This window comes from Ahaetulla prasina, chromosome 1, assembly GCF_028640845.1.
Source record: "Ahaetulla prasina isolate Xishuangbanna chromosome 1, ASM2864084v1, whole genome shotgun sequence".
Taxonomy (NCBI): Eukaryota; Metazoa; Chordata; class Lepidosauria; order Squamata; family Colubridae; genus Ahaetulla; species Ahaetulla prasina.
Genome location: NC_080539.1, coordinates 282,783,839 through 282,796,447, shown reverse-complemented (window position 1 = coordinate 282,796,447; position 12,609 = coordinate 282,783,839). Strand labels below are relative to the sequence as shown.

Here is a 12,609-nt window from a genome sequence, read left to right as displayed (position 1 = left end):
CTTACATTGAAATGGATTTTTTTTTTGTTCAGTATGAACCCCCCCCCCACGCACCAATTCAAAGGATGCTTCTTATTTAAGCTATCTGTATGATTTCTTTCTATCTTGTTTTGGATTCTAGGTCCTGGCATTGCATTTGTGGTATATCCTGAAGCTTTAACTAGGCTTCCACTTTCTCCATTTTGGGCTATAATCTTCTTCTTGATGCTTCTTACACTTGGATTGGACACAATGGTAGATAAATCTTTTTTTTATATGATTTCCTGTTTGTTCATTAAAAAGTTCAGAGTGTAAACAGTACACTGAATTAATATTTTCATTTAAGTAGTTGCAGGCTGGGATCCAGCACAGCTTTTCTAATAAATTTAGCATACAACAGATGATGCTATACATGTTTCTTAGAAGTAAGTGAATTCATTTATACAGGGTTAGAACCAACATTTATTTTGAGATTATTATAATTGCCTGTGGTTTACAAATAACTAATGGCTTGGAACTCTGGGCATCACCTTGTCCCAAGAATTTCTACCCATCCAATTAAACCAAATAGGAGGGCCTTGCTGCAGATCCTGTCAGCCAAAGAATGTTGGCTGACAGGAACTAGAATGTAAGTTTTTTCTGCAGCAGCCCCTGCTCTCTGGAACGTCCTCCCTTTGGACGTTAAAATGGCACCAAACCTGTTAGCCTTCCATAAAGCTTTAAAGACATTGCTATGCTCCTGAGCCTAGGGCGCTACATGTGCCAAAGAGCCGCCTCCTGGCCATACTGTTAACAGACCAGATGTTTTACTTTATATTTACTCAAATTAGAAGTTTTTTTTTTTAGTGTTTTAATGGTTTTAATGTTTTAAGATTTTAATTGTATAATATACGTTTTTGAATTGTGAGCCTCCCAGAGTCATTTGCTGAGATGGGTGGCTATGGAAATCAAATAAATGAATAAAAACTAAACTAAGAGTGTCTATAGAATAATTATCGGATTACAGCCAGTTGCTAAACTGATATAGAAAAAGAGAGTCAATGAACATTAATCAGAACTGTATGGAGCATATCACTCACATGCTTTGAAAATGAAGGAAATCCAAATAAGGACTGAAGCAAAATGGAGAAGGCTTTAAAAGTATTTAGATCAACTTGCTGCATGGGAGAATAGGATGCTATATAGACACATGTATTATTGTTCTAAGAGGGCTGAAGCCATCAACATAGAGAATGACAAGAGACCAAGAAGAATCAATGTGGTGAAATTGGATAGCTAATGCTTAAGATGAAAACTGCTTTGGTAAATCATTTGAATGACCCAGGATTTTCTCAATTTTTTAAAAAAACTTTCCACTGTAACAAATGATTGGCACTATATTAATAATATTTTCCTTTAAAAATACTTACTTAGGTTTGTCGTGAATATAATTTATTTATTCCAAATTTTTAAACTGTGAAATATTAAATGGACAAAGCAGAAACATAGTGAGAGAAGGGATTTGCCTTAAAGTATGAGGTTCAAACTAACAAGAAATCTGCTGTTTTACTCACTGATTACTACTGGTTTTTCTCTCTCTCTTCTTTGGCATTTCAGTTTGCCACTATCGAAACCATAGTGACATCTGTTTCAGATGAATTTCCAAAGTATTTACGAACCCACAAGCCACTGTTCACTCTTGGATGCTGCATTTCCTTTTTCATCATGGGTTTTCCTATGATCACTCAGGTAAAAGTATATTACATTATGTGCTGCTTAACCAGATCCGACAATTAGAAAAACCAGCTCTAAGAGTAGATTAACGCCAGAGGAAGTGCAGTTTGAAGAGAAGGTTTACTGATCATGAAAATGTATGACTGTTCTGAAGCCCCTGTTAAACATATACAGATAGTTCTTGACTGACGACCACAACTGAGCCCAAAATTTAAGTTGCTAAGCAAGACCATTGCTAAGTGAGTTTTGCCCCATTTTACAATCTTCCTTGCCATAGTTGTTAAGTGAATCAGTGCAGCTGTTAAGTTAGTAACACAGTGGTTAAGTCAGGGGTCTGCAAACTTGGCTCTTTTAAGACTTGTGGACTTGCTGGCTGAGGAACTGAAGTCCACAAGTCTTAAAAGAGCCAAGTTTGCAGACCCCTGGGTTAAGTGAATCTGGCTTCCCCATTGACTTTACTTGTTAGAAAGTAGCAAAAGTTGATCACAGGACCCCGGGGGGCACTTCAGCCATCATAAATATGAATCAGTTGCAAAATGTCTGAATTTTGATCATGTGACCATGGAGATGCTGCAGCAGTCATAAGTGTGAAAATAAGTCATTTTTTCCTAATGCTGTTGTAACTGAATGGTCACTAAACAAACAGTTGTAAGTCGACGATTACCTGTAGACATTTCTAAAGATGTAGTTTACCATTAGTGGAAGGAGTGAGTAAGGGCTGGAGCACAGCCACACAAATAAAATGTATAGATCTGTTTTTTTCACATTCTTCAATTGTCTCGAAGAGGTTGCACAGCTAATTCCCTCTTCTCTTTACTTCTAGTGTAGTAAGGAGTTTCAAACAGCAAAGCTCTGCCACCATATAAAAACCTACTAACTTGATATTCATTTCATTTTGGCCACTCCTCCCCCCATTTTGTTGTAAAGGCATATCAAAAATAGACATTCTTGAAAAAGTCTATATTTATAATTCATAGTGTATTTTCATAGTGAAATGGGGCTTAGTGACAAAATAGCAGTAATTGTACTTTTTTCTTACTGCAATTATTAGCTGGGTTCCTGCTGACTGCGACATTTCTATTAATAACTATTTGTTTTTAATTTTAGGGTGGGATGTACATGTTGCAGCTTGTGGACACCTATGCAGCATCTTATTCTCTTGTTATAATAGCCATCTTTGAACTTGTTGGCATTTCGTACATTTATGGTAAGAAATGGATATGTTAACCTTAGGTTATACAAATAGTTTTTACATGTAAAAATGGGATATCAATAAGTAACGGATAACTCCACAAATACAAGTTTTAAAATGTTATTCATTTAACATTTCAAAATATACATCTAAAAATAACTAATCAAATATTTTAGGAAATTCCATCAACTGCAATGTTTAGTACTGTTAAAATTATATTAAACTGATTAAGTTAGTAAATAGATAGCAAGTTTGTATCATTAATGTGAATATGAATTAGTAAGACATACAAAAGTAATAATGAAGCGTATAATCTACACTAATTAATACAGTCCTCAAATAAGTATGTAGGCATGCAGTAGTCAAGATTAGGGTTGTAAAAATGATTGCAAACTAATTTATTTTGTTATGATTTTTCAAGCCAATCCACATAAATATTTCAACTGGAATATATGACTGAAGAATGATGGCATATTTGAGCTTAATTACACAGATGCATTTATAGAAAATACAAAATTGTAACAACAGAATTATGACCAGTACAATATGTAATAGTTGTCTCTAAATGGAAGGATTTGTTCCATCAATGGAAGACTTCAAGATCCTACCAGTGGAGATGAGAATGTTACTGATTCCTCATCCTTCTTATGCTGCCACCTCTTACAAAGAATGACCCAAACCTTATTCACAGAAAATATTAATTATTGTACATTGGAAGAATGTTCATAACTGTCTTTTCTCTAGGATATGAGTGTGTATCCTATGGACTAGATGTGATTCCCTCCACATTTCTGTGTTCTTTGGAATCCCAAGAACAGTGATGGTCAAATTTGGTGGCAAATTTCTGATTTTGGCTGACAGAATTTTTCTAGTAAATTATGGTTGATAGCTCAATAGGCTTTTCAAGAAGAAACTTCAGCCCCTCCTTGAAAGCCTGCATAAGTCAAACTTGCCCTTTTGGATGATGTCACTATTCCCCTCCTTCCCATTGTGTAACTGCAAATATTGCCTTTTTAAAAAAAGTATTGCCTGTGGCAATATGATCTATCCATGCTCCTCCAGATACTTTAAGACAATTAAGACCTTTTTTTTTGCAATTAAGTATGAATTGATCATATATCTGTTTTGAAAAGCAGAGTTTCTGAATATAGACAGGCATGTGTGGTAATGACTGTATCTAAGCTAAAAGTCAAATTTATTTAATTTGGTTGGACTATTGTAGAACAGGCTGTTACTGAGAACTATAGCATGTTTATGACTTTAAAAGTGAAGTGTGATTTCCATATATATGATCTTTGCATAAATATCATTATTCTGCTGTGATGATCCTCCCCTGTATATTCTGTTTGCCTATTTTCCATAATGCTATAAGATGTTCTAGGTCATGCGGTGCGACTAAATCTCCTTTTATAGAAAAAGCAATTTTCTATCTACCGGTTACAACAGCGTCCTCTTCTCTTGAAGAGGCTGATGGTGTTTAGTAACACTGCTTTGTTACCAAAGGTCAATAAGGATGTCAATAAAGAGTGTTGTTATTAATGTCTTGTTGCCATCCTTCAATGTTAAGGAGATTTATAATTGGTCCGGTATGCATGTTGAGATCTGGGATTTCTAAGGGAGGCTTTTAGCTATAATTTCGAACGTGGCACATTTATGGAATTTCATTTTTATAAAAAGAACTGCAAGGGTGATGTCATAATGGCCAAACAGAAAAAAAGAATATTTTTTTCTCTGGTACCAGCTATTGTTACCTGGTAGCATGCTGTCATTAAATTGAAAGATTCTAAAAGTTATTATACTATATCTATCTTCCATGCTGACAGTTTTATTTTTACTTTTAAAAACAAGTGCTAATGTGAAATGAATAGCAGACTAATTTTTTTTATCTTTGATCCCAAGAACACCTTTGTTATAAATACATTCTTTACTATATTGGCCCACATTTTGCCATTATAGGAGATGATGAATGAATGAGGTACTTTTCCCTAAACAGAAGTGAGAAGGCTGTGATTTAAATAGTCAGAGTTTTCTTTGTTACATCTACGCAACCCAAAAATCATGATGGTTTGAAAGATCCCAGACTTTACCAGAAGGAATGAGAAATCTGTCTGAATAAACCTATATCACTTGTGAGAAGATTTCACCTTCTACAAAATTGCCAATACTGTAGATTAGCCCAGAAATAACTATTCACAAGACCTTTCAAAGCCAAATGATGCTCATACCCTGTTTCCATGGGAACCAATGGAAGACATACGTATCTTCAGTCAAGAGAAGGATTTATAAATAAATAAGCTGCAGACACATCTCAGATTCTGAAGTTGAAAAATATTCCTACTGGGATTACATTGTGTATAGATTTGAAGTAAAGCGCTTTCCCCATCCTCATGTAGCTTTGAAGTACAGCAATATTTTGAAACACTGCTCCAGACATTTATAAAATGGGTGATTGAGACATACTGCTGTATGTCTCAAGAAGGAAACATTTAAATGAAGGCAGCTCTCTTTACATCTTCCAAATTGAATGATTGTAAATGAATTGAATACTCACTAGAAATATTGTATGACTGCATTCAATTTTGGTCGCCACGATATAAAAAAGATGTGGAGACTCTTGAAAGAGTGCAGAGAATAGCAACAAAGATGATTAGGGGACTGGAGGCGAAAATATATGAAGAAAGGTTGCAGGAACTGGGTATGTCTAGTTTAATGGAAAGAAGGACTAAAGGAGACATGATAGCAGTGTTCCAATATCTCAGGGGCTGCCACAAAGAAGAGGGAGACAAGCTATTCTTCACCTGAGGGTAGAACAAGAAGCAATGGGTGGAAACTAATCAAGGAGAGAAGCAACTTAGAACTTAGGAGAAATTTCCTGACAGTTAGAACAATCCATCAGTGGAACAACTTGCATCTAGAAGTTGTGAATGCTCCAACACTAGAAGTTTTAAAAAAGAGATGGATAACCATTTGGATAAGACCACCAAGGTCCCTTCCAACTCTTCTTTTCTTTTCTCTTCTCTTCTCTTCTCTTCTCTTCTCTTCTCTTCTCTTCTCTTCTCTTCTCTTCTCTTTCTCTTCTTTCAACTTTAAGACCTCCTTGTAAGATTTGTATTGCTTTTTTGTGCTATTTTATTGTAATAGAAACACATTGCAGACTTACTTGGAAGAGGAAAGCTCTCTCCTAAAAGAGTATCCTTACAAGTTATGTTTGTCCTTAGAGTGGATAAAAACCGAATTCTCTTCTTGCTTCTGGTACAGAATCTCAAGTAGTTTCTCTTTGCTTCTCTTACCCTCAGGCACTGCCCTACGATTATTGGGAGTATGTTATCTTTGGGAAAAGTGATTTACTTCTATGTTAAAGTGATACGTAAAACCTAAAATATAGGAAAGAGTCAAATAGTCAGGAACACCTTATTTTTCTCTCTGTCACTGAGAAATGATCAAGCTCTATGCAACACTATTGTGAGATTCGCAAAGAAATAGAGATACAGAGTAGAAATTGAGAGATACCAGCATAATTCCACCCCCTCGAAACTTTTTCTAGTTCAGTCATTATCCTCTGACTTTTTCTCATTTTCTTATTCTCCCTTTAATCTAAAGAGTATGCATTTCTTTTGCTTTGATACCCTTTTCAAACATTAATTTTCATTTATTCCGTCTGACCCTCTCATACAGATTCAGTTAGATTACAAGTTTGTAATGTCCTATTTGATCTTTCCTCTCTCCCTTTCCTTGATTATTTTTATGACTTGGAATATAAAAAATTGCTTTAACAGTCTCAATTTGTGGCAACCTCTAATTGGTTGTATCTGGGCTCCAAAGCTAATTAAGTTAAGAACATAAGAACATGGGTACATCCAGTGGTGGGATTCAAGTAATTTAACAACCGGTTCTCCGCCCTAATGACTTCTTCCAACAATCAGTTTGCCAAATTGCTCAGAAAGATAACAATCAGTTCTCCCGAAGTAGTGGAAACTGGCTGAATCCCACCTCGGGTTCATCTTGCTCTGCAGTCTGTTCTCATTGTATCCAAACAATTGAGCAAGGAGCACCCCTAATCTCCCAGCAGATGGCCTTCAGAGATAGTTACACTGACATCAAGCCTAACAGCCAATAATCTCAGTGATTTCCATGAATTGATCCAACTTTTAAAAATTGGAGTTACATTGACCAACTTCCATTTCTCCCCTTCAGAGGCCGTGCGTGGAGACAAGTTGCATATTTTAGTTAGAAAGTTTATGGACTTGGCTTTTAACCCATGAATAGATGCTGTCAACATTACATATTGATGTTCAGTTTGTCAGTGCACTTCTTTTCTTGTTCCCATTACAATATAGCTCAGTTCATCTGATTCTCTTCTTGAGAATCTCACCCAATTTTGCTCCTAGGAAGGCAGAAGCAAAGCATTCATTCAACTTCTCTGCAATTTCCTTAGCACACTTGATTCCTTCATTATTCAAGGCAGGGGGCCCTAAACCCCGGGCTGTGGACACTGTTGTCAGTCTGCAGAGCCAGAATGGTTGGAGACCACTAGTTCAAGGGACCAATGGTTCCCCTGGTTGGTTTCCTGTTTCTAATATATTTGAAGAATTTTTTATTACGTATTTTCACAGCTTTGGCAACAGAGGTGGTATTCAGCAAGTTCGGACCGGTTCACCCGAATTGGTAGCAGAAATCATGGGTAGTTCCATGACTATTTGCTCTAGCAGACAAGTCATTTATAGTATCTAAGTATTTTTCCTTGGTTATAGCTATAGCTTGAATGCACATTCATGCACATTCATCTCATATAATTACAAGGCTTCCTCTTTTGCGATGTCTCTCTGATATCCCTCTCCATTTCCAGATCTAACATCTTGCTAAGCGGATAACAGAACATCTCCAGTATGTACCTATTTTAGGATCTGATATTTCTGCCCAGAGTGGTTCTATTAATCTGCCCCTTTGGGGATGTGAAGATCATTTGATTCAATGCTCTCTTTCACATACAAGGCCATGCCTCTTCCATTGGGTTTTCCCTGTGTTTCCTATAGAGTTTCGGAACAATCTCACCCCATTCCTAAGAGGTCTGTAAGGGGTGTGCATAAGAGCATGAGCACAAACGTGCCTACCGTTCCTGTCCTATTGTTTCCTTTCATTATATCCAATTAATATAGTTATTACATACTTATGCTTATATATATATGCTTATGTATTATATAGTTATTTTCACACTTATGCTTATATATACTGTTGTGACAAAATAAATAAATAAAAATAAAATAAAAAAAAATCAGGAACAACCATATCCCCTTGTAATTTGACTACCAAACAGGGATGGGCTGCTACGGGTTCACCCGGGTTCGGGAGCTGATGTTATAGCTGGTTTGGAGAACCTCCAAATCCCATCCCTGGCTTGCTCCTCCCACCCCACCCCTCCCACCCCATTGTGCCCCTCCCAGGAGTCTCCAAGCAGCCTGTTTTGGAAGCAAGGTAAGTTCAGGACCCATGTGGAGGCTTGGGAGGGGGAAAAATGGGCCTCTAGAGGGCGTCTGGAACCCGGGGAAGGCAAAAACACCTCACCCACCGTGGTGCAGGAAGCCGACTAGGCCATGCCCACCATGGCCACGCTTACCCAACAACCAGGCAGAGAACCCGTTGCTGAAATTTTTGAAGCCCACCCCTGCTACCACATTTCAGTTATACCCACTACATCTATAATGTCTTATAAGACCAATTTACCATTATGTTTCTTAATTAGGACAATAGGAAGTTTGGGATTAAATATCTCTTCAGTTTTGGACATGGTCTCTTGACTGACCATCCAAGTCATTGAAGGATCTAATGCAGAAAAACATACTGTATGCGGTGCTTCCCATATTGCTTATAATCACTCAGTCATTTGGGGTTTTGTTGTTAGATTAGTATTTGGGAGATTAAGGTTCAACCTTATGCTCAGCTATTGGAAGATCTTGGGACTCATTACCTGACTCCATAGTCTCTACTCAAAATCCCAAAATCTTCAACCAAAAACTGTCTATTATTGACCTCACCCCATTCCTAAGAGGACTATAAGGGGCGTGCATATAATAAAAAAAATTATTAAGCATGTATTCTTTTTAAGGGTATTGAATTGTATTTGAATTGTAAACATAAGAGTATTGGTGTCTTTGATCAAGTTGTAATCTTTTCTGACATAAAGCCCTTTGGATATTTTAGATTACATTATAATGCTATTTTAATTTCTAGCCAGTTAGAACAATGCTGTCTTGAAATTATGGAACTTGAAGTTCAACATATCTGAAGGGAAATCCCATTTAGTTCTTTCGTTGCTTCTGGGAAGCCCCATATGGCAGAAAATAATACTTCCTTTTTCCTAGTCTTTTCAGTTTGGTTCATGAAAAAACTTGTACAACAATGGCTAAACAGTACATTACAATACATTTGTTTACAGTTTAACAGAAGCCAGCGCATTGAAACAGATAAAGCTAAAAAAAAAGTGTTTTGAGTTATTCTCCATAACTAAGGAAACTTTTATGCGATTCTGGTTTTGACCACAGAGTGGCAGAAGTACAACAAATTCTACCTGACAGAATAGGGTTATTCTTAACAGAGGTACAAATGATATCAAATGAAATGTCAGTTGTTATGATCACACGGGCTCTCATTATCCTTTCATGCTCTTTGTTCTCAACAACTGATTGATTTGGTTATTTATAAAGCAAAGCTTCTGGAACAAGTCCACCTAAGGGGACAAGCAAAATGTAAGGATAAAAATGTAGTAATTCAGCGTGGAAAAAAAAAAATCAAAAGCACAAACACAAGTGAATTTAAACAATAATGCATATTAATGCAAAACTCACAGAACCGAGTTACATAATATCAATACACATGCTGTAATAGTTTTTAAGGAATTAATTTGAGAATTTGAGTGAAGCACCCTTAATTGTATGTACCCAGTGGTGGGATTCAAGTAATTCAACAACCGGTTCTCTGCCCTAATGATTTCTTCCAATGACCAATTTGTCAAACTGCTCAGAAGGTTAACAACCGGTTCTCCCAAAGTGGTGCGAACTGGCTGAATCCCACCACTGTATGTACTCATGTATATATATTTTGTTGTTCATCCCCATTCTAAAAGTTTAGGTTGGTTTCTAAAATAAATACCTGCAATTTCACTTTAACTGAAGGTGAAATTGGGAAGAATGACTGCATCACAGCTTGCAGTCACCTTTAAAACCTCTGTCGCTTCTCTAAAACATCAATCATTTTTCTCAATCATATGTAATATTTAAGTTGATAGCAGTAAGCAAAATGATAGTGAAGAAAGGTGAGATAGCAACTATTCTGATACATAGCTCAGTGTAAAGTGTTATGAATATACTGATGACACCCACGTAACTTTCTCCACATCACTGCTCTTGCCTTATCTCCCTAAATGTCTTTTTGCAGGCATGCAAAATCTAAATCCAAATAAGATGGAGGTTGTCATTGTAGAGGTTATGATCTGAAAGATATAGATGAAATCTACTGCATTGTCCCCAAAATGTTGTAGTCTGAGAGTGCCTTTGGATACAGGAGGTGTTTACATCAGCTCTACCTTGTAGAGAACTAATCTCAGAAAAGAGTTGTATAGGATGAAAATGATAATAGCAGTAATAGCAACAATGATAACATTGCACTTCCATTTTGGTAAGTTCTCAGTCAGGGTTGAAAGTACAGGTAGTCCTCGAGTTTCGAACACAACTGAGCCCAAAATTTATATTGCTAAGTGAAGCATTTGTTAAGTGATTTTGCCTGATTTTCTGACTTTTCTTCCCAAAGCTGTTGAGTGAATCATTGCCTTTGTTAAGTTAATAACAGGATGGTTAAATGAATCTGGTTTCCCCATTGACTCTGCTTGTCAGAAGGTCGCAAAAGCTGATCACATGACCCTGGGACACTGCAACCGCCATAAATATGAACCAGTTGCCAAGCATCTGAATTTGATCATGTGACCATAGGGATGCCGTAACGGTTGTTCATCTGTATGAAAAATAGTCATAAGTCACTTCAGAGCCACTAAATAGTCACTAAATGAAGTGTTGTAAGTCAAGGACTACCTGTATTGCTGTATCAAGGTTCTATGCTACAAAGTTTTTTGTTTTTTTTACTCCTCACTCTCCTCAATTGAACAGGATATGATTTTATGGTGGTTCTCTTTTCGGCAGCACATTAACAAAATTCCGAAGTGATATCCTCCAGACCAGGGGTCTCCAACCTTGGTCCCTTTAAGATTTGTGGACTTCAACTCCCAGAGCTTTGCTGGCTGAAGGACTCTGGGAGTTGAAGTCCACAAGTCTTAAAGGGACCAAGGTTGGAGACCCCTGCTCCAGACTAACCCCTTGTAAAAGCATCTCAGTTCTTGGCAGATGCCATTTACACCTTTGTTCTAATTTGTTTTGGATTTTGTCACTTTTTCTTTTTTCCCAAATACTTCTTTCAATCTGATATACTGTGCGTTTTAACATAGAGAATTAACTTCTTTAACATTTAGGTAACACCTTTCTTTGAGCATTTAAAACAAATGGGCTTTTATGATAAATTTCATTTCTCTTCAGTTTTTAAATTAGATTTTTAAATGAGAAAAGTCAGGAAGCAAGGGAAAGGAATCAGTTTTTGAAAAAGTTTTATTGGATTTTTATTTTTAAATATATATCAATATCAATACATGAAGAGTGTGGCTTCTGGGTATAATTCATTTTGATACAAACAGCAATGATGGTGACAATGATAATAATAATAGTTGTTACATTAATCAGAATTATATAATCCTAGTATTGATATACAGATTGTTTTAGAGTAGTTATTCAATACGTCTATGTTCATTTTAATGCCAATGATATTATTAAGCATACATAGTAATACCATCTTTTAATCTCTAATCTTTCCATCTAATAATTACTTATTACTTATATTCTATTATATAAAAATTATATCTGCTAATATTCCCCCTATTTCTTATTTCTACCTCTTTTCTAACTTCTAGTCAGGCCACCATTACTAATCCCAGTGTTAATACATTTGTTTATAGTAAGACATAGTCCTTAATTGTTTGGTTGTTCAAAGTCACAATACATCATTCAAGTAAGTACCAGTCATCCTATTATTTAAACATACCTAATAATACCATCTTTCAACCTCCAATCTTTCCATCTAGCTATTGCTTTATATATAGGTGTGTATTCTTATTTCTACCTGTATTCTAGTTTTTAATCAGGCCATCATTATATTAGAAAAAAGAAAAAAGTAATAATAATCCCTTTCTATCCATCATCTCTTGTCTGTTTTAATTATTCAATTCTTATTCATTTTTTGGCTTGCCTCCCATACTTCTCTCTTGGATCTTTGTCTCTATCAGCATCTGAGTCTTCACCATTCAGTTTGAATATTTCTTCCATCCTAAGCTGCCAGGTCTTCAGAGTGTCCACCCAAACCCCTATATCCCTTTCAAAAGTATCTTCCAGGTTATCCAATTCCATTTTTAAATCTCTTAAAGTCATTTTCTCTTGGTTTATTTCATCAGTCATTATTATCTTTATTGTCTTCTCCTTCTGATCTTCTTGCTTTGTTTGCTGGTTTGTCTGTTCTATCTCTTCCTCCATTCTTTCTGCTGTCTCCTCTCTTTCAGTTTCTCTTTTGAAAGATCGTTATTTTCATGTTATAATTTTTCAGAAAGCATGATATCCATTTCATACATTGTATAC

The 12,609-nt window shown here is 36.1% G+C and overlaps 1 protein-coding gene across 1 annotated transcript in view; it reads left to right on the top strand.

Moving 5' to 3' along the window:
* Positions 1 to 12,609, top strand: part of SLC6A5 (solute carrier family 6 member 5) — a 73,370-nt gene that overhangs the window by 48,243 nt on the left and 12,518 nt on the right. Inside the window, exons 10-12 of the mRNA XM_058161822.1 lie at positions 122 to 234; positions 1,576 to 1,707; positions 2,800 to 2,899. Coding sequence (XP_058017805.1) covers positions 122 to 234; positions 1,576 to 1,707; positions 2,800 to 2,899 — 345 coding nt within the window. The remainder of the gene's footprint in view (positions 1 to 121; positions 235 to 1,575; positions 1,708 to 2,799; positions 2,900 to 12,609) is intronic.